The 23,550-nt window shown below is 38.5% G+C and overlaps 1 protein-coding gene across 3 annotated transcripts in view; it reads left to right on the top strand.

Annotated features, from left to right (window-relative positions):
- Positions 1 to 23,550, top strand: part of fndc1 (fibronectin type III domain containing 1) — a 37,932-nt gene that overhangs the window by 6,895 nt on the left and 7,487 nt on the right. For 2 of the 3 annotated variants that reach the window (XM_082147459.1, XM_082147457.1), the window contains 13 exons: positions 3,889 to 4,098; positions 4,290 to 4,388; positions 4,499 to 4,619; positions 4,941 to 5,128; positions 5,579 to 5,686; positions 6,268 to 6,456; positions 6,554 to 8,770; positions 8,874 to 8,989; positions 9,458 to 9,569; positions 9,657 to 10,028; positions 13,675 to 13,839; positions 20,269 to 20,505; positions 23,323 to 23,431. In XM_082147459.1, coding sequence (XP_082003585.1) covers positions 3,889 to 4,098; positions 4,290 to 4,388; positions 4,499 to 4,619; positions 4,941 to 5,128; positions 5,579 to 5,686; positions 6,268 to 6,456; positions 6,554 to 8,770; positions 8,874 to 8,989; positions 9,458 to 9,569; positions 9,657 to 10,028; positions 13,675 to 13,839; positions 20,269 to 20,505; positions 23,323 to 23,431 — 4,243 coding nt within the window. The remainder of the gene's footprint in view (positions 1 to 3,888; positions 4,099 to 4,289; positions 4,389 to 4,498; positions 4,620 to 4,940; positions 5,129 to 5,578; positions 5,687 to 6,267; positions 6,457 to 6,553; positions 8,771 to 8,873; positions 8,990 to 9,457; positions 9,570 to 9,656; positions 10,029 to 13,674; positions 13,840 to 20,268; positions 20,506 to 23,322; positions 23,432 to 23,550) is intronic. The other variant, XM_082147458.1, reaches the window with a different exon arrangement.

The raw sequence follows: 23,550 nt of genomic DNA, 5'->3' as shown, positions 1-23,550 counted from the left end.
TTGTGTCTATACATTAATGGTAAATGACAGATTTCAGACATGCAGGCTTATGGAGAACATCTATGTTGCTTTTCCCTTGAGAAGAATTAAAGTTTGGACTTGTGTTTGGATGCCAGAGAGAAAGACCTCTGATACCCCAAGTTCCTGGAAAGACAGTGGCAGTTTTTCAGTTGTAAATTTGTTAAATCAAAGCTTTTATTTCTCTTTTTTATGAATCCACTGAGCCCACTTAAAGCCAAACTCTGTACATGCGAGCCCTCCGAAGGGAAGGAAGAATTCCAGATTTAAACCAAGTGTTTTAGTTTCCTACAATCTCAAGAGTAAAAGAGATAAAAACATCAAATGGAGAATCCCACGGATAAAATTACATGTGATCAAATGTCCAACCTACCTCTGTAAATACAGTACTACATGGACTACATAGATTTCGTTACAGATTTGGGAACAGACAATATTGATTAAAATTATTTGGAAACAGAAATATTGATTGTGGTCACTTATTTACCATCTAACGAAATGCCATTTCATTATTATTTTATTCCCATGGCCTTTTCATAATGTTGTCCAGTTCATGTTTGTTCTTTGCTATTGCTATTGTCATGATGTTACCATAGCGTTGCTCTAATTTTTCTCTGGCTTTGCCGCTGGGTTAACAAAAGACATATGCTTCATGTCATTCTACTTTGTAACTGTGAATTGGCAAGAATGTGGCAGGAAAAGCTCAATTTTGTTTCACAGCCACCATTGTTGTGCTATCATCTCTTTGTCATCACTTTGGCAGTAGAAATAAGTGGGACCAACTATTGTGAGCAGGTCCACATGTTGCCCAGCTGAGTCCACACATGGACATGGTAACTCTGGTCTGGCCCCTGGAACCTGGAGCTTGTTATCGCATCCAAAACATCCCACGGAGATAATTCATTCAATCAGCGAACAAATCAGACCTAAGGGGTGGGAAAAGAGAACGATGTGGCATCATGGATCCAGGACATGGACTTGGAAGATTGACACTATAAAAACAATGAGCGAGGGAAAGAGTTAGAGAAGGGTGAGCTACTACGTCTCACCCCTGTTTCAAGGCCAGTGATATGTGAGCCTGCCTCAGCTGTGTTGGCCGGACTCTCTGAATGTGAAGTGGGAATAAGTGTCTGTTTGTGTGTACAAAGGAAAATGAGTTGCTGTTACTATCATCTCAGTTCATTTCGAGCCCTGACATTTCTTATTAACTTAAGTGTTAATAATGCTTGTAGAGCTTGATTATTAGGTGAGTGATGTCTGAGCAATCATAAGTTAGTCCTTAATCGTGCACCCGAGGCTTGCGTTTAGCCAAAACCCTCATAAAAAGGCTGAGCTATAAAGGATATGAATTCCTTTTTATCTCATTCTTCAATACTCAAAATGACCTGAAGTTGGGTGCTTTCGAAACACTGCTTCATGAAACTTTGAAACATTTACTAATCTTTAGTTTCAAACCAGTGGTTTGGAGCTTTTATGAAACTAGCCAAGTTCTCCAAGTGTGTCTGACTGCGTCTCGCAGTAGCCTACTATAAAAAAAAAACTACCCGCCAACCATAAAATGTACTTATAATTTGTTCTTATAATTAAAATACTTTAAAAACTGAGGAAAACAAACAGGAGTTAAGGCATCTGGTGATATGTAATACCATCTGTGTGCCATATCACTAGGTGGCGATAGTGAAGCTTAAAAGCGAGGGAAGTGAAGTAGAAGAAGAGCAGTACTAGTGAAGCGATTCCAGACATCCCTAATGGCTCTTCATTGCATACTTAGGCTGCGTTCCAGTTCAAAATTGTCATGCCCTTCACTCGCTAACTTCCCTCCGTCTCATTCACTCGGATATACGTCATTGCTTACGTTGCACGAGTGCCCACTACTGGCGGAAACTGCAATGAGCTGAACTGGAACGTCCTAAGCCCTTGATCACTTGGAATCAGCTTATGGAGTTGATTTATTATTATTTATTTTTTATTCCATTTAAGAGTTTGTTTAATGCAGCATCCAAATGTATAGGTTTGTTTGGGTTGTTTTAAATTTAATTTAATTAAAAATGTAATTATAATTAGTAGGCTATATCATAGAGTTGTTTGTTGTGGTGGTGATTAGACTGTGGTGTCGTCACAATCGTACTGCATAGTGGGACATATAGGTGCCTGAAGTGTACATATGAAGTAGACTCTCGTCCACTTCACGAAGTGGAACGCACTTCAAAATGGCGGCAGGGATTCCCCCGAGGGGAAGTGCTTAGGGAAGTTTGCAAGTGCATTGCAAAGTGGACTGGAACGCAGCCATATTATGCATATGCATAGCCTACATATGGCCATTTCAATGGGGCGCTATGCGTAAGATGTCCGCCATATTGGAGCGGTCCGTGAACATTCGAGAGCGTCTGCAACTGTAGTTAGATGCATGTATGAATAGAATTTCTATATACGAAATTGACTTAAGCAGATTATTTTGCTAAACTAACACAATACAACAAGACGAAGGCGTCAGCTGACATTAAAAAGTTACCATAGTAAAAAAATTTAAAAAAAGACCATAGTAAAAACATGTAATATTGAGTTAATACATATAAAAACACAAACCAACACATTCTCACCTGTAAAAGGTTATCCCATTTCTTTGGAAATTTAAATCTTGGCAGTTTCACAACCAGAAGCTGCGACACGCAAACCTTTGCAAGATGGCGGGCACGCCTAGTATGGATTAATAATATTATTAATAATCAGTATAATGATATTATGGCAACATTCGTTTTATTGCTAGGCATGTATTATTTTTACATTCCCTGGGACAATTTTTCTTAGAAAGCTTGAAGCTAAATTGAAGTACTAAAATAATTGTAAGCAATTTTTTTATCAAATAGCTGAGAAATATAATTGATGCCTTAATTTCACCCCATTTTCTTGATTACTGAACTTTTTAATGCTACACTGGTTGAACTGTCACAATCAAACTTTAAATTACACACAGACTCTAATGAGGAAATGTGACTACAACCGATCATCTGAGAATGATTAAAGAAGTGAAACATTACAGACTGATGGAGAAAGAGGGGCTGTTTTTCATTACCCTCTCAGGGATGTACTGCACACCAGAGGCAGAGACCGAGAGATGCGCGTGAAACAGTGTGTTGAAGGAAAGAGAGGAGGAAGACTGTCTGACTGTCTCATTCGCCTGCCAAATCCTGTCAGATGGGGGATTACAGTAAAGCAATAAGAGAGGAAGTGAGATTGCACATGACTGTAAACTGTGTGGCCCTGTAACTTTACTCACTTTAGCAAATCTCAACGTCTCCGCAAGTATTTCCCAATGTTGTTTGTTTTATGAAAGATTGCAAACATGAGTCGTCCTCTGTGAAGTTCAGCGGGATTTAAAAGTGTGAGACCACTTGTGAAAATACTTTTCTTTGTAATTTAATACAGCTTTTTGCTTTACAAATTATATTATGTGTGCTTCAGTGTAAGCAAGGAAATTTAAACAAAGGTGTTAACATCTTTTTATATCATAACATTTCTTTGTTTTACATTTTTCAAAATCCATAAACTTTGTTTATTTCCATGTTTCAATTAGATTTTGAATCTAGACTTTACGGACCTCACTATGTTTGATAATGTAACATAGTACAGTATTATCACAATGAAGTCATTTCTATTAAAGTCAAGTCAATTCAGGGCAGATCAATTTCTAAAGCACATTTAAAACAAATGTGGTTGGCCACAAGTGCAATACAGCATAAAATCACGATAAGAAAATAAGGACAAAGATTATAGTCAATATTTCCTTTGAGTTTATTTCTCTGAAGACAGAATCTCAGTGATTTTTAAACTCCAATGCCAATATTATTTGTTCTGTCTCTCTTTCATTAGACAGGATGGTGTCTATAACTTCATCACAGATTAACCCACGGCCCCCAACTCAGAGGACGGCACTAGGACAGCAGAGGGCCCCTCAGTCATCCTCAGGACCAGAGCCCCCTCATCAAGGAGGACACCTCCCTCTCCGAGCCCAAAACAAACACAGAGTGGACCTCAGCCAGCACCAAGCAGACCAGCGCAATGGTAACAAGCCCAAACTGGGTAAGGATGTTTGAAGGTGGCTAATAGGAATTTCAAGCGGTTAAATTGTGTTTTAGATATGCATACTGTATGCCTTTAGATCTAAGCTCAAATATTTGTAAACTGCTCAGATTGCATGTCTTCAGTATATCTCATTGCAGGTAATGTGTAATGATACGTGGCCGTATCTGGTATCCCCCTTCTGTTCGTAGCATCTGAGTCCGTCTATGTGGTATCACTGCAGGCACCCAGAGCCCAGGGGAGAAGTGCACCCATCAACACGGCCACCTTAAGTAAAAAAGTGGCCGCAGGTAATCACACATCATAGTGGTGCTAACCAGCAATCCATATTCAATATTTTAGCTCACGCAAACCTAATATTCATTCTTTGTTATACCCTTTTTTTATGCTTGTATGTTAGAGCCAGAGGTTGTGGATGAAGTAGAGGACATCACAGTTAGAGTATTGTCTCCTCAGTCTGTCCTTATCACATGGGTTGATCCACTTGTTGAGAAGAAGAAGGAAATACCAGGGGGGTCCAGGTAAAAATGTATTATTAAATTTTTTGAATGGTGTCCCAAGTGGTATGTGGGCTGCACTGCATACACTACCGTAAATAAGGAAATAAGTCTCTTATGCTCACCAAGTGATAATATTGTGAAATAGTATTATAATTTCAATTGAATGTTTTCTACTTAAATGTTTTAAAATATAATTTACACCTGTGATGGCAAAGCTGAATTTTTTGCAGCCATTACCCCAGTCTTCAGTGTCACATAATCCTTCAAAAATCCTTCTAATATGCTGATTTGGTGCCCAAGAAAAACGTATTATTATTATGCTGAAAACTAATATGTGTGCAGGTATTACACAGTGAAATACAGAGAAAAAGGAGAATCTGCGCGATGGGAATACAAGGACACCACTCAGAGACGTCTCATGATTGAAACTCTTTCTGCGGACAGCATGTACGAGTTCTCTATTTGTATCTCACAAGGAGATCAGAAGGGGAAATGGAGTGCATCTGTGTTCCAGAGAACCCCTGAATCAGGTTTGTTTATGTAGTATAGTATTTATATAGTATTTAGTATTTATTATTATAGATATAATTATCTGCAAACTAAAATGGTCAGTGTCAGATTGAAAATAAATCTTTAAAGTGTTCTGGAGATTAAAGTATTCTATACAAAAATTATGATGTTTTTTGTATTGTATTGTATACCCTACAAATGCACATATAAAACCCAAGACAATCTTGCATGGCAAGCATGATCTAACCACCCAGTTCATTGTAATGTCACTGTTTACTGCCTGTTTGGTATTTTTGTTTGGAGTGATCAGAATAACCTCATTCCTCTGGAAAACGTAAAGCTGTCTTTTGTTTCCATCTGAAAAATATCCAGGCAGAAAAAATTAAGTTAGGTTAAAGAGAATGCACAGTGCACTATGTTTGTATATTAATTTGATTGTCATTTCTGTTTTTATTTTCTGCCACCCATAGCTCCCTCTGGCCCTCCTGAAAATTTCCAGGTAAAACCACTTAGAGGAAAAGGTACTGCTGTCACAGCAACCTGGGATCCACCTGAGCAAACCAATGGGCGAATAAGAGGTAAGACCACAGGGTTGGCTATCAATTCAACAAGTTCCATATAGACCATAAGAACCATATATTTTTTATTTGTTTATTGTGTAGTGCACTGGGCATTACTCATTTCATACAGTTGTATCTGCATATTTAGCTGGGATAGGAGAAAGTATTTTAACATTGATCATATTTTATACAGATATCTGTCAGCTCTTTCTATTAGTTTTGGAATATGCCCTAAATAAAGAACAGAAAATGACTTCGGCATTTGGAGAGTAAAACATTACTAATAGTTGACCATATGTCTTCCCTGAAACCACTTTGGGCATTGCCAAAATATATGGGAATGATAAGCCTCTTCAGCATCACAATTTCTCCAGCAGGCGTGCAGAGCACCAGTCTCAAAAGCTAAACCAATACAAATGTACATGTGGAAAACACAAATGTTCTCTGTTCATGCTGAAGGAACTTTCCTCTTTACTGTGTTATCCTTGGCCTAGATTTATTGATTCAATCTTGGGTATTCCCAGTGTTCATTGGAAAATATTCAGCTATGGTATCCAAATTAAATTGACCGTACTGACTGATTTGACATCTACTTCCAGAGTACATCCTTTCCTATGCTCCTGCTATGAAACCGTTTGGCGCAAAGTCAGTTACATACCGTGGCACCACCACCTCTGCTACCATAGAAGGACTTACGCCAGGTGACCGCTATATCTTCAAAATCCGTGGAGTCAATAGGAAGGGACAAGGACCACAGACTAAAGCCATTATTGTTTCAATGCCTGCATGTAAGTATTCCCAACAGATGTTTTCCCCAATAAACATTACTACACTAGCAGCTTTACAGAAACTCGGTTAAGACTGGTATCTCAATTTTGTCTCCAGCCAGCACTACTCACTTAAGGAACACGGATAGCCACAGGACGAGTCAAAGTACCTCCAAGACATCATCCAACAATGAATCAGACAATCAGGAGCCAGATGAGATGGAAGAGTCTGATTCTCAGACCACAACTCCAACCACCAATCGGCGGGGGCGCCCTCTTTCTCAGACAAGGTCCTATCACAGCATCTTATCCTCTGTAAGGGGTTCTGTCAGAAGCGGAGGTTCTAGCTCAAGGTCAAACTCACGTTCATCTTCATCTCATACCAAAGATAGAGAAGGAAATACAGATGAGGAAGAGAAGCCAACAGACAGTCCAACAAAAGAGGAGATCAGAGCAAATGAGGCTGGGGACACAAAACCAGAGAGCAGTAACAATGTGTCACCACAAACAGAGGAACATTCAAAATACTCATCTGACACTAAAGAATCAAAACCCAATAAGTCAGACTCTGTTCATAAAACATCTGAAGACAAACGTCCTTCTTGGACCCCTCGCACATCATCAATTGTTGATATAAGCAGATTAAGAAGGCCTTATTCTCGCACACATGGTTCTCGATCAAGGATGCGGAGTGAAGATTCTTCGAGCTCGTCGCAAAACCAAGAGTCTGCAGCTACAAGAAAGGACCTGACAGCAGTCTCCTATCCTGAAGGAAAGAACTCGTACAACCAGATAAGTGTCACTGATAGGACGCCTTCGGTGATCTCACCACAGGAAACCAGGCCTGAACCAGCAAAAGAATCAGAATCATCCTTATCCATCTCTTCTTCTCCAACTTCCTCCACAGCATCATCAGAATCATCCTCTTCTTCCACTTCATCTTCTTCAGTATCTTCTCCATCATCATCCTTACCATCATCATCATCATCTTCAGGTACAAGAAGGATTTCCTCCCCATCAGGTCGAGTCACAAGTTCAGGATCTGGTGCTATGTACCCTAATGGAAGAAGAGTTGGAATTTCAACTAGAGCTCAGAGACTTCAAACAGAAAAGTACAAACCTGATTCATCATCATCTGCTTCTTCACAATCCACACTGCACACAGGAACCAGGACAAACAATCACAATACAACAAAGGAGCTTGATACCAACCAAAAGAACACGGAGCTAGACACAAAGGATGAACAACCAACTGCCATTGAAGAAACCAAAAAAAGCCTTGCTGATACAACTAAAGAGGAACACCCGGAACAAAAGGAAAATTATGATAAAGAAGAAAAAAGTGATAGTTATGGTTCTACTTCCCATTCTCCTTCAAGGACTAACCCTTCTTCAACAGGACGAAGTTCACCCTTTACATTACCAAATCGAAATTCTAGGAAAGTTATAGGGGGTCGCAGACAAGATGGCAGAATACCGTGGAGTAGGACTGCCTCATCTGTAGGTGCAGGAAGGCCGATTATTAAAGGATTTCCTTCTCGTTCTACTGCTGTGAGCTCTCAGGACACTAGTGATAAAACCAAAGTTTCACCCACAACATTCCCTTCAAAGCATGAGATTAATCCCGTCTCAAATAAACCTAGTGTGCTAAATAGAGAAACAAATATTGCAAGAAGTTCCAACAATCCCAGTAGTAATGAAGCTGTAAAAATTAGCAATGATCATGAAGATGATTATCTTTACGAGGGAAGCAAAGAGACCATGGAGAGTGAAACCAAAGATGCCGTCTCAACTGCAGCATCTAAAACGACAACAACTGTTGTGAGTGAACATCAGAGACATGTCCAGAACTTTGAGAATGAAAGTGTGGATAGGGAACAAAGTAGTACCAATACCAGTTCAAAGTCACTTCCTACAGTTCCCCAAAGAGTCCCTATTTTGGCTTCTAATGGTCGGGTCCGCTCACCTGTGGTAGCAAGTCGTCTGAAAGGATCACGGCTTCCTAATAGGTTGTACCCAGTACAACACAGAAGATTTGGCTCTGCTTCCACACTGGATACATCATCCTCCTCTTCAGCATCATCACCTGCCTCCTCTCAAAACAGTCCAGCAGAGTCACCACTTATCTCAGATCGTGACACAGCTGTCGGGAGTAATACTAATGTTAGGCTCACCCCAGGTTCAGTTTCTCGCTCTTCTCATAGGCTGTCTGCTGGTGAAAGCGCTAGTGGGAATATATCTCCTGAGTCTCGGAATCCAGTGATGGGATCGAGGCTGCGGTCAGTTTCTAAGGAAAACACTCCAGTCAGTGGCTACAAGCCAAGTTATGGAAAAGGTAAACATTATGTTGTCTGCAAGGATGTGCATGCTGTTCGTACAACAATTCCAGTGTGTGCATAAGTACACTTTTACTAATTTCTACACATTTCCATGTTCAGGCAAAAATGGACGGCCGAATCTGACTGCTGCAAATGGCAGAGTATCCTCAACATCTGATGAAAATGTAAAACCAAATGGAGTCCGACATATCACAGGTCCTGATGGAACGAAATGGGTGTGTTTACTTGCAGCGTTAATTATTGCTAAATTTGGCAGCCCTGAATAACTTAAAATCCATACAAATGTTGAATAAATTATATTAGTTTATTTACTTCTGGCAAATTTATTTTATGCACTTCTTTTCATATTCCAGTTTATAAACCATGAAAGATTTAGCATAAAGTGAGCCATGGCAGGATTGTAGCCCTGATAGTGACCCTAGAATGTAACTACCCATTTCCATGACTTCTGTTACGTCTGTTGTATGGATACACTAATCAATCAGAGAGTACTGCAGTCCAAACTAAATTATCTTTAACGTAAGCAAAGACAGTCATGTGAATAGCCATGTCTCTCTAGGCATGGAAACTCCACAGACAGGGAACCTTAGGGACACTTATTCAAGCAGGACTGTTTGACTGTTGCCTCATTTTTTGTTAAAGAAAGATTTTTCTCCTTTATAAAGTTTCATTCACTCTTTTAGATAGTAGATCTGGATAAGGGTGTCCTAATGAATGAAAACGGAAGAGTCCTTCAAGATTCAAGGGGAAGACCCAGAAAAGTTGTCCTTGGAGAGGATGGCAAGACTATTTTTGGTAAGTGGATTACCATTTTAATTTAATACAACTATAGAAATGAGCAGCATGTTTTAAACTGACTTTTATCTCTTTTTGCTATATAAGATGACCAGGGCAGCCCACTTGTAAACCAGGAAGGATTAGCATTATTTGGTCATGGAAGGGACAGTCGACCTGTGATTAATCCAAGTGACAAGTACCTTACTGTTGGAGGAAAACCCATTGTGGGCTTGGACCGCCCTAAACCCAGGACTACAACCACTACAACCACAACTAAAACAACCACAACAACAACAACAACAACAACAACAGAACCTACAACAACAGAACCTACAACAACACAAATGGTAACAGAAACATTGGAGCCGTCAACATTAGCTGCTGAGCCTACATGTCCACCTGGACTTTATTCCCGACTGGATAAGAATGGTTTCCCAATAATGGATGCTGATGGAATACTTAACTGCTACTCTGAAGGTGAGATGAACTCTTTGCAGCCACACAAAACTCGTAATGTCCATCTCATAATGTTATAATGTGCGTCAATGCAAAAATTATGCAAAAGACACTCTTAAGATGGGACAGAAAAGTGTTTGGCTCAGTTTGACTAAAGTTGGCTCTTATATAATGAATCTTGTCACAGGCATGTAGTTAGTACCCACAAGACCTGATCCCCTGTAATTTAGAATCAGTATTCCAAGGATAATGTGAGTTAGGATGTACACAGTAAACCTCAAAGGATATCCTCCTGTTATGCCTGAATAACCTCTGCTATGCTTTGAATCTGCCTGTGATCAGAGTTTTTGGAGAAACTCCTTTGTAGAAAACTGTAATTTCAAAGGTTGATTTCCCCCTAAAAGTGTACATACTTGGTGTGTTTGTTTGAACATCGTGATCAGTCTGACATAGCAACATTGGCCCAACCACTAGTATCAGTTTAGCGAGGGATTATCTGCTGATAATTGGCATTGTAAACATTCTGTTAAATAATGTTTGCATTTCTAGTTGGTGACGCTATTGGCAGAATTTATACACTGTCCATTTAAGGAACTGGTATAGAGACAGCATACTTTTGGTTTTGGGAGGAAAGTCGGGAGAGTATAACTGTTTATTGAAAAAGAAAAAGAAATGTAGGATGGGGTCTTGGTTCTAATCATTGGTTGTTGGTTGGATTTTGAGATGTGGGCATTGCACTAAAAGTTGAGAAATTGAGAAAATTTGAGAAGCCTGGCATTCTTCACAATAAGATCTGTAACATACATTTACAATATAGATGGAGTGAACTTCCAATTCATGCTGAAAAAATTCTAGCTCACATTTCTATCTGAATGTGAGCTAAATCAGCATGGTATCTGATGATGATGTTGTTGTTGATACTGATGAAGATGGTCTTGGCTGATTATTTTGTTTACTGGCTGCCAAGCTTCAAGGAGTTTACTTTTGTTTTTCGTATGGCCATTTGTACTCCATTTAATTTAAACTTTACTTTAACAGATGCCATTTGTTTGCTATTGTTTACAAAGGTATACATTCCCTCTTTTTAAGGGGTTCAAGCACATTTTGAAACCCTATTGTATTTGTCCACAAAAGTGATCAGGCAGACCAAACTGTAAGTCGTAGAGACTTGAAACTTTGAGGGATGGTAGTACCCTCCCTGTCTACAACATAACGAAGGCTCGCCCCAATCGGCCTGACGATGGCGCTACAGTGACCAAAAGTACAAAATCGCTCATAACTCCTAAACCGTTAGTCGCAGACTCAAGTGTCTTAAGGGGGGGTCGCACACCGGACGAGAAGCGCTACGGCTCAGGACCCTGTTCAAAATCCTGCCACGCCATTTACATAGTTTATATTAAATTACATTATACTTGTCTCAAATCGTCGTTAATGTACATACTGACTTCACCCTGTGCTGCAAGATACATTTAGTTTTACATTCATATACAGAAATCAGCTGTGTGGATGAAAATTGCTGATGTTATCAGATTTTCAGGTGAGATTCTCAATTAATTCAGTTAACGTATACGCCCTGAGGTAAAGCGTTCAGACTGCAGACTCAGCAACAATTGCATTTAATGGTACAGTACAATCATAACATAGTACAGACATTATCTTTATTTCATAATGTCCTTAAAAATAACAATATTGCTGTCCATAAACTGAGAAAGTGCGCGCCCGGTGTGCTATAGCCTACCTTGTGTTGTCCTAGACACGACACTGCGCTTCTCGTCCGGTGTTCGACCTCCTTATTAGTGTTTCCCAACCCTGTTCCTGGAAGCACACCAACACTACAAATCTCTTTCTTCCTAATCAAACAAACCTGATTCAACTCATCAGCTCATTAGTAGAGACTTCAAGACCAGAAATATATGGGTCAGGAGTCATCAAAATGTGCACTGTTGATGTGCCTTCAGGAACAGGGTTGGGAAACAGTCTTATATCATTGGAATCCTTGGCTCAAGACAAAATTTTCCGATATTTTGGATTTTTTGAAAAATCTACTTTTGTGAACTAATCTTGTTTTTAACCCAATCGGAACCAAACCAGTGCAGAAAGATTCTCTGGAGTCTGATTGTCAATAATATTTTCATTCACATTCACAATGGGACACCAAAATATTCAAAGTGGTCATGGCCACTTTTACTTAAACAGCTATAACTCTTGAATGGAATGAGATAACGTCACCAAACTCGTTACACCTATGTATGGGCCGAGTCTGTGGTCACGTGAAAAAGGATGTAGTAACTGGCCACTTGGTGGTGCTATATAAGGAAAATGGCTAAAGCTACTCAACAGCCATTCCAATTGTCTTGAAAACTAGCATGCAGTGTCTTTGTACAAGATGCCGTGATGGTCTATGTGGACCAAAAACATGGCCGCCGTCGGCCAATGAAGTTTAAGCACCTGTTAGACAAGGTTAAAGGAGGCTGGTCTGAACGAAACTCCCTGGGCCTGTTTGACTCATGGCCCTAGAGGTCTGTGATCAATTTGAAAGAAATCGGCCACCGGGGGCACCATTGCATTTTTCAAGCGCGTAAATTATTGTATATTATGCAATTTTTCACACATGCACGATATTCATACCTCGTTCTGAACAACTTTGCCTGTAGGACCACTGCTCAATCAAATAATTTGTTAAATATTACAACCTCGATAAAAATCACTGCAGGACAGTTCTCTGTATCAATAATTATAAAAAATAAATAATGCATTACCTTAGCTTTACCCTTTGGATAGCTATAACAGGGTCATTCAGAGATGTGCTTGGCCAATTGTACACAAAAGCCGATAGTTTCTAAACGAAAACTCAGAACTTCACAAAATGATGCAAGCATTATGCAAAATATGATTCTAAACAAGAATGCAAACATTTATGGAGATTGGGCTATAGGTGGTGCTATAACAGTTATAAAGGTTTCAAAAACAATATTTCTATTGTAAATTACCTGAAATTGTAGAAAAAGGTATTTTTCGTCAATGATTTAGGTGTTTACAGGCTTGCTATATAATATGTATTGTCTTACATTTGCGCTTTAAGGCCTTGAACCCCATTAATTGCTGCTTGCAATTTTTCCATACTAAGTGTGGCTTTATAAGTTGCAAAGTGAAGATCTGTATGATTCAATCAGTATGCTCAAACTTGGATGACCTTTCTGGAATAAAAACTAGAACTTGTTGTATAATCATTTGTTATGTAATTCGGCTGGTTTGAACACAAGACAGCCAATGTTGCCGAGTTGCATTCAGGGACAAGCTTGTTTACATACAATTTTAATAATTACTTGGCTTGTCCCAATAGTAATCCCCTCATTGCAACAGGAATCCTTGGGCTAGAGTATATTAACCATAAAGAATAGTGCGGTCACATTCTCACTACTCTAACAGAGCAATAACATTCACTTATCTTTTAAAACAACATTGAATAAAGTGCTGTGCTAACTACAAAAGAAAAAGTAATTGGACACTTTTAGACACTTAAAATGGCATTACTTTAAAATAAATCTCATTTGGCTTAATATTTTGTAATTTAATACATAGGCATCCAAATACTTTTGGGCCATTGTGAGGTTGGATCCTGTGGACTTTTATTCTTCCTGTTTTTGATTGCAACTCTGTCTTACAGAAGAACATTTTGTGGAGACCACCACAATCCCAGTCCCACTTCCCACCACAACACTGGCTCCCACAACACAGACTCCTACAACACTGGCTCCCACTCTTGAGACAAGGCCTTTTAACAACACCCCTTCCTCTGAATTTGATGTGGCTGGAAAGAAACGGTTCACAGGTAATATATTTGCTTTACTACATACTACAACAGTTAGTACTCTGGTATAAAATGCTACAATCCCTTTTCTTATTGGTTCCAAACTGAACAATACCATGTTGAGATTGAACCACTCAGGAAACACAACTGGCCACTCACAGTTAATTTCTTTCCAATCACCACAGCATTTCCTGTAGATGTGAGGCACTGGAGAGTTGAATGGTGAATGTGAAGGAAACTTATCTGGCCTACAAATGCAGCTCATTCCCTTGGTGATTCTTGTAAGCAGCAAATAAAATAGTGCATACAGCTGACCTTAGGTAGGATTTATATGCTTCTTGTCCCTCGGTAGTGGAATGCTTTTCCAAGTTCATAAAAATGTTCAAAAAAGAGACAACTCCTCTGTAAGCACTTGAAGACCTAATTCATAATCAAAATTAGTACAAAGGTTCCATGATTATTATCATTGCACTATATATTCTACTGTTGTGCACTGTCTCAACTCGTACACTTCTGGGCAGCTGCCCAACTTGTATCACTGCTAAAATTGTTGGTTCCTTAAAGGGATACTCCACTTTTTTTGGAAATAGGCTCATTTTACAACTCCCCCAGAGTTAAACAGTTGAGTTTTACCGTTTTCAAATCCAGTCAGCCGAACTCCGGGTCTGGCGGTACCACTTTTAGCATAGCTTAGCATAGATCATTGAATCGGACAAGACCATTAGCATCTCTCTCAAAAAAATGATCAAAGAGTTTAGATATTTTTCCTATTTGAAACTTGACTCTTCTGTAGTTACATCGTGTACTAAGACCGACGGAAAATGAAAAGTTTCGATTTTCTAGGCTGATATGGCTAGAAACTATACTCTCATTCCTGCGTAATAATCAAGAAACTTTGCTGCCGTACCATGAGTCCAGCAGGCGTAATGATATGACGCAGCGCCTGAAAATAGACCCCTCATTTTTTTGAGAGAGATGCTAATGGTCCTGTCCGATTCAATGATCTATGCTAAGCTATGCTAAAAGTGGTACCGCCAGACCCGGAGATCGGCTGAATGGATTCGAAAACGGTAAAACTCAACTGTTTAACTCTGGGGGAATTGTAAAATTAACCTATTTCCAAAAAAAGTGGAGTACCCCTTTAAGCCTAATCAATTTGTGAGTTTGTATGCTTTTACACCTAGCATTAACATGCATTTTTAGTTGACTCACATTTGGATTGCCAAATATCCGTAAATACACACAAAACACAGTTTAATCGGATTGTGATCGCAACACAGAAACTACATCCTGAGGTGTCTGGGACAGATTTTGACCACATTTAATGAAGATGCAAATGCAAACATGTTTTCATTATTCGCATTCAGCTACACAAGTAATAAATGAGATCATGCTGTAAATAAACATGTCACTTTGACAGACTGAGTCGTTAAAGTCCCGTGTTGCAAGTTCTTTTCATTATTCTGCTCTCACAGTGTGAAAAAGACAACAGTCACACGCTCTTGTGATTATCTCAGCCGATTCAAATTATTTCACTCTATTACACTTGGAATCTAATTTCTCTCACAATAGAGAGCGCTTTCAAACTTTTCACCTCATTTCTTCGCTTCTAGACCCATTAACATCCTTTACTAAAGGGTTTGCAAAGAATTTTTTAATTATCCAATTTTGAATCATGCAATCCAGTCACACTGAAAATACATTGAAATGAAGGTGTGAATTAGCCTGGGTTTCCCCATGCTGCCTTGCTGCCAATTTTATTCACGCTGCTAGGCAGCCTGGACACCATGGACCAGATTTTCCCCTCAAAAAGGGAACCAATCACAGAACGGGGAGGGAGCAGCAAGACGATGACGATGTCTATGCGACACACCGAAGCAGTTTGTTTATATCTATGGATCCAACATGGCATCAGACGCGAAGTTACCTTTCGATGCAGCCTTAGATAGTGTTCTTAGTAGTTTAGAACGCAAGTTTATTTCGCCTTCTTCCTCGTCGAATTTCTGTCGCTCTACATACATCATCTGGTATAATTGAAACGATTGGCTATGGGCTACGTACAGGCACATTGGATAGACATTCGTAGCGCCCAATAAACGGCTCTGGGCATTCGTAAACCACGCCTCAAATACGAGAAAATGAACATGTGGTTCCCAGACCACGTCTCAATGAGACAAGGTCTGACGTTACCCAGGCTAGGTATGAATGCAATCCAGCTAAAAAATATCAAGATATGTAACAAATGTTATTGCCAAGTGTAAAGGGTCTATCATACAAAATAAGCTAACATTTATGTGATTTGACCTCCAGGACAGTTGTGAAAATTGTGCCATATCAAGAAGTTACTAGTAAACGTGTACACTATCGTTTAAAAGTTTGGGGTCTGTAAGATATTTTTGACAGTTTTTGAAACTATGTTCACCAAGGCTGCATTTATTTGATAAAAAATACAGTAAACCATAATATTGTTAAATATTATTACAATTTATGATAACTGTTTTCTATTTTATTATTTTAAAGAGTAATTTATTCCTGTGAAGGCTAAGCTAAATTTTCAACATCATTACTTCAGTCTTACATGATCCTTCAGAAATCATTCTAATATGCTGATTTGGTGCACACACAAAAAAAACATGTATTATTATCAATGAAATAGTATGCTTAATATTTTTGGGGAAACCTTGATGCATTTTTTCAGGGTTATTTTTCAAAAGTACAGCATTTATTTGAAATAGAAAACTTTTGTAATGTCATAAATGTCTTTACTGTTATTTTTTATCAGTTTAATGCATCCTTGCTGAAAAATGTCTTTATTGACCCCAAACTTTTGAATGGTAGTGTATTGTAAAAAGGAAAACAAAAAGATATCTTCACCTTTAGCCTCCCCATTTGGATCATGTTACTCTAAGTTTACCTTCTACTTTCAGAGGTCTCTCCGCTATGGCTAGAGTGTAACTAACCTCGTCAACCCTCATGTCCGCAACAAATACCACATATCATGTGTTGGTAGAGGCCATTGACTTTACAGGCTCTCAGGATGTTTCATGTGGGCAGCTTCTGTAGGAAATATTTGAGAATGCCTGAGTGAAAGTATTTAGACTCCGCTCTATAAATTATGGCTGAATGTCTGTGGGTTTGGGCTTCCTTCCCAAATACTCCAAGACCCAGTGTGTGTGTGTGTGTGTGTGTGTGTTAGGATAAAGGTGTGTGCCTGAATGAGAAAAATAAGAAAGAACCCAATTTTTTTTATCGGATATAGGCTATTAGGATGTTGTTTCAAATAATAATTCACATTTGTTTAAACATTGCAATTGTATAAAATAATGCAATTGTGTTCCACTCAGCAATGGATTAGTGCAAAAATGATGTGATCCTATTCAACCTATGTTACCTGACTCTAGTCAAGCTTTTTCAAGTTTTTACCAAGACTGACTGTAATAGCCTTTCTATTACAACAGACTCCATCTTTCCGAACTTAAATCTCCACAAGCTATACACCTAGCTCTGGAACATTGTATCAGGTCCAGTTTGCATGCAGAGACTGTGCCAGTAGCCAGATGAATTTCAGAAATGGTTATGCTGAGCTGGAGCTTTGGCTAATGATCAGGCAAATTTAGTTCTGCCCTCACTGACTTTACAGTATTGCACTTGCAGTAGGGAAGTTCACTTTGCTATTGTAAGTATCTAAGCTCATACATATAACAATAAAATATATTATATATATATATATATGTATATATATAATGTCTTTCAATTAAAGCAAATATTGGTATTTATATATTGAAATTAAATATTTATATGGGATTATTAATTTGAATAATTAATAGTCATATATGTTATTAATTTGAAATGTCTTTTTGATTGACAGCCTTATTGACTGTTTAAAATCTATGGTTAACAATGCACATTGGTGTCAGGTATCACTGATTATGGTGCATTTCTTTTAATGTATGCATTATGAAAAGACAGGGGTCACACTACCTACGTTCTGTTTTTGGTAATTAGCCAGCAATCCAAGAACTCCTCACGGCTCCTCTAATGTGCTTGTCTTGGCAGAAATGTGACATCAACTTCTCTGGCTAGATACATAGGAAAACAGCAGAAGAATGAGAAAAACATTATTAGCCAACTCTTCATTGTTTTATGAGGGAGGCCCTCAATGGTCCCTAGGTTGGTGATTGTAATGCATTTATATTGCAGTATTAGAATATTGCCCAGCAGAACTTTGCAGGAAATAGAGATATAAGCACCATTTAGACCACTGGAGCCAGAAGCACTGCTGAGCTCTTCAAATTCAAAAGTATGATTATTAAAAGAACCAAGGAACCAAGCTGTGCCTGTAGAGAAATACTGCATATTGCAGGCTGTGGCTACAGGATTTGGCCTCATAATGTGAGTATTACTAATGGGTACAAGAGTAAAACTGAGTTGAGGAAGCGGTCATTACATTAGAATGATAGAGCCAGTATATATAGCTCAGCTAAGATTGAGCAGAAGCACTTCAACATCAACATCTCCAGGTCCGGCTTGACCAAAACAAGCTTAAAACCTATAAAAACCAGGTCCAGGAACACAACTCTTTGGTAAAATGTCTTATCCTCAATGCGTGGATAAGTAAATCCTGACACTCCAGACTTAGGGCTGCACAACAGGCACATACTTACACATATGCAAGCCATTTAAACAGAGAAACATGTCAAGATAGACGCCTTAAATAAAACGACATGAGCTAAATGTGCTGATATCAGCTGAGAGAGGCTTCCTTCTGGCCCAAACCTCAGACGTGTCTTTTAATATTTATGGGTTTAATATGCTAGGGTGTTCTCTGCTCTCCAGATACGCCAAAAAATCCACTATATTTCACACTGCTTCTGTTGTGTTTGCTCCCACCTTGGTGTACGACTGTTTCTGTAGGTGTGAATGCAGTAGTTTCTGTGCGTATAAAAAACTATATCAAAATGTATCCCTGTGCTGTATAACTGGAAGTTATCTTCGCATGCATTGTTCAGTTTTTCTCCCCATCAGTGGTTTCCTCTTCACACACTGTATTGTGGTTTTCGTTTTATCACCCGTAACGAGTGCACTGAACGCAGCTTGTTTTTGTGTGTGAGTCTCATTTGGTCACTGCGGAGGCACATGCACAGAAGTGTGTTTTTTGTTCTGTATCAGGGTTCAACATCACATGGAGCTTTTGATTAGGTCCAGGTGTGAATCTTGTGGCCCAATCAGACAGGGGTTTCTGGAAGTGTTCACAGCTGTGGATCCAGCTGGCACTGTGTGGGACGACAGAAATAACAAAATTTCATTGAGCCAACAGGAAAAAGTCTACAGCAAAATATCAACAATGGAAGCTTTTATTGTCTGCAACCACGAGCAAGCGTATATTGGGTACATTCTTAAACTAGGACAAAAGCTAATGCAAACAACATAACAGAAATGTAATGTTTACTGAACGGTACTTCCAAGTTATTTGTTGTCTGTTTGCACGAACGTCCATGGATGTTTTGCAATCCTTTTTGTATTACTAGTTGTACCTAATAAAACATACAAATTGAAAGCCAAAGGCAATTCATGTACTCTACCGTTTTCCCTCAGAATGGATGGATTAAATTGATCAAAAGTGACAGTAAAGACATTTAAAATGTTACAAAAGACTTTAATTTCAAATAAATTAATATTCTTTTGAACTTGCTATTCATCAAAAACTCATGAAAAAAAAAGTTTCCCTGTTTTCAACATTAAAAATAAAAAATGATTTATGAAAGAATGATTTCTGAAGGGTCATATGACAATAAAGACTGGAGTAATGGCTGCTAAAAATTCAGCTTTGCCATCACAGAAATAAATTTCATTTTAAAATATATTAAAATAGAAAACAATATTTGACAGTATTAATTACTGTACTGCATTTTTGATCAAATAAATACAGCCTTGGAGAGCATAAAAGACGTCTTTAAATGTATAATTTTTGTATTTTATTTAATGACCCCCAACTTTTGAACGGTAGTGTATACATAATAAATTGAAAATCTGGGATTTGTTTTGTGTAAACCTGGGAAAAGTTCAAAGCAAAAAAACAATATGATGCAAAATAAAGAATAAAAATGTATGATTGTGCACTATTTCTATTTGATTATTTGACTCTTTATACGTTCAGATAGTTTCTGGTGAAGCTCAAGATAATCTCAGATCATGCCGGAAAACATGATCTTCAGGTTTTACACAAACTTGTGAACACAAACTTGTGCTGCTGCCATTAAAAGCAATAGGCGGAAAACCAAATACTATAAGATATTATGACAGGAATTCAAATTTTCTCTTAAATTGTCAAATGCTTATAATCTGTAATAAAACCTTTTAGTGTAGTGACATTGTATTTGCCTTTCCTTAATTCCTCAATTCACATCTTTTGCTTTTCTCTTTTTCTCCTCACTCATCTCCTGCTCTCAGCTCCCTATGTAAACTACATCCGTAAGGACCCTGGAGCTCCCTGCTCCCTCACTGAGGCTCTGGAGTACCTGCAAGTGGATGTCTTAGCAGACTTGATGGAGAAGGACCAACAATCATTCAATCAAAAGCAGCCACCCAAAAACAAGCCCCATAATGTCACTGTGGTTGCCATGGAGGGCTGTCACTCCTTTGTGATTTTGGACTGGGCACTTCCACTGAAAGATGACATGGTGTCTGGTGAGTGACAGGCTATAGCAGTTCCTTTTTTATTATTTAAAAATACTGTGAAAATTGACTTCAGTCTGTAAGTTACGTCACAAAATATAGCAAAAATAAAATTACAAGCTTTCTTTTGCATCTTATATCATTTAATGTTTGGAAATCGGGCTTAGGACAAATTTAGATCACAATTGAGGAATTGACTGTTAAAGGTGGGGTATGTATTTCTCTTTTTTGGCCATTTTTTCAAAATCACTTGAAATCCTATTCCTAACCCACTTACAGCCACTGAGTTAGAAGCACTGAAATGTTAAGCAATTAAGCAATTTAATCATCTGTGGAACGGGCAGGACTCGAAAAACTCCAGCCAATCATTTCCAAGACCACCTAGAATCATTGGACAGTAAGTGCGTCAATCAAACGGTCGTACCATACCCCCCTCCCCCCATCCCCCTCATGTTCTTTGAATGGGTGGAGTCAAAGGAAAGAAGGTAGGACCATTTGAGTTGTGTATTTTCAAAATCTGCTGGCCGTTTTGCAAATCACATACCCCACCTTTAACTTTGTGAAGGCTTGATTTTTACTCTCGGAGTTGTGACTTATATGCTCAGGATAAGTGGTTTTATTTACAATTGAGTTTCAGGCCCTGTCCACACGAACACGGGTATTTTCAAAACCGCAGCTTTTTCTATGCGGTTTGTCTGTTCGTACTGCAGTATCCGGTCACTGAAACCGAACTTTTTTGAAAACTCCTGCCAGGGTGAATATTTTTAGAAACTCCAGTTGCAGTGTGGTCGTGTAGACGGTGAAACTGGAAATTTTGGCTTGTGGCATTGGAACCGGAACCGGTAATAAAAAATGTTTCCAGGCTTCTGATTGGCTGGTTTGGAATGCTCTTGACAGCCCTTCATAGCGTGTTTTTGCGTTTTCACGTGGATGCGATTTTTTTTTAAACGAAGGAGGAAAATCTTTGTTTTTATAAAAAAAAATACCTGTGTACGTGTGGACTAGGCCTCAGTAGCTCTTTCAAACATACCAAAGGTGCGGTGATATGTATGAAAAAACCCAGTCCAATCAATATCAGTCTATGATGTTTGGTTTCTCATTCGACAGTGTGTAGGCCAATATCCCAAAAAAGCAAACGAATCATGTATGAGTCTATTTGATAGCAGCACTGAAAAAGATTTACAGCCCAGCTTGATTTCTGTTCTTGTCTGTGTTTGGTTAATCTGTTAATTAGTTCAGTTCTGTCTTTCTCTGCCCCATGCCTGTTTGTTTCCATGATTACTGATTTGATTTGATTTGATTTGATTTGATTTGATTTGATGTGAGTTTCAGTTCAGGTGTCTCTTTAATTAGTTCCTCTGTTTGCTGTCTATTTAAGCCCTGTGTTTCTATCAGTTCTCGGTCAGTTCTACATTGCATTTAGTTGGTTCTGTTCATGTTTCTGAGATTGTGTTGTGGGAAGTTTTGAGTTTGTTTTTGAATAAAGCTGCTGCAGTTAGATCCTGTTTCATCTCCGCTGCGACCACCTTGTAACACATGTCAACAAAAAATTTTAGCATTTGAAGTTTTAGAAAGACAGCTATGCAATTTGCTAATTAACTGCATGCTTTTGGATGAATTATCCCTTTAATTGTGGCAGGCAAACAGCGCTGACATTTGTGAATTGGTACATTCCATAATTTAGAAAGAAGCTGTGTTGGGAGGGCTTCATTAAAATTATGATGCACTATTTTGGCTTGTTCAGTAACTGATTGAAATGGATTGTGTGTGGTTTGTAAATAAGATGCAAGATTGTGCTATGAAATACCACATGCTGAAGTACCCCGATCTGTAAAAGTGTAGTATGCTGAGTTGTCTTACATCCTGTCTGGTTTTCATTTAATGTGCATTTCCAAACACAAAGCAATATATAACACTGCTCCCACATTATTGACCTTGACAGTTTCATCCTGATTCACACATACAGGGAGGCAGTTCCCACAGCCACTGTTAGTGTCATGATGTGATGTGTGAGGAGGTTGAAACGCAGGGGATTCCCTGCCAACAGTCAACTGATAAAGTTGCTTAGATGAATGGTGCAACTTTTTCCAACACATGAAAAATAAAGTCCACATGCTCTCGAATAAAATTTTACAATGCAATCTCATGTTACTGCGCAGCTTTTTTATACTGCTTTACACAGTTTTTACTAGACCTAAAATCATTCATATTTACTATTAATACATTTACAAATTCAACATATGTATTTATAATTTCGTATGTGCATGTATATATACTACCACCTGAAATTGGGATCAGTAAGATCAGCATATTAGAATGATTTCTGAAGGATCATGTGATACTGGGCTTAAGCTTTGCTATCACAGGAATACATTACATTTTAAAATATATATTAAACTAGATTTTTTTTTTGTCAAATAAATGTTCATAAGAGATTTATTTCAAAGACCTACTGACCCTAAACTTTTAAACGGTGGTGTCATCAACAGCTGAAATTGTTAACAGATCCTTGTTCTTTTAATAATCTCCTTTATTAAAAATGTATATTACTTTATATTGACTTTTTCAGTCATCCTCCCTTCTTTCATAAAGCTTCACTCCTGCACTGCCTCTCTCTTTCATTTTCAAATGATGGAAAATACGCACACATGCTTTATATACATCCTTCTGCCTCGGCAGGAGTTCAGCCCTTCCATGACGTAATGAAGAACTAGGATTATATTGAAGAATCCCTGCACAGACGTGACATAATATGCTCATTTATTTGAATCTGTTTGAATCTCTCGCATTTAGTGCATGGTTTAATGGTTCACTCTCTCTCTTTTATAGGCTACATGGTACACAGTGCATCCTATGACGATGTCCTAAACAACAGATGGTCAACCAGACCCTCAAGTGGAACACACCTTCCTGTTGAAAACCTCAAGCCCAATTCCAGGTGCGATCCAGCATATGACAGGACTCTTGCACACAGACGCAAACATATCCCATCAATCCATTCACTATTTTACATGCTTTGTATGTTTGCATGTTTGTTGCACATTCATTCATGTGTTT

Source organism: Leuciscus leuciscus (genome assembly GCF_965113295.1).
Source record: "Leuciscus leuciscus genome assembly, chromosome: 19".
NCBI classification, from domain to species: domain Eukaryota; kingdom Metazoa; phylum Chordata; class Actinopteri; order Cypriniformes; family Leuciscidae; genus Leuciscus; species Leuciscus leuciscus.
Note: the sequence above shows the minus strand (reverse complement) of the source record. Positions and strands in the feature narration are given on the sequence as shown.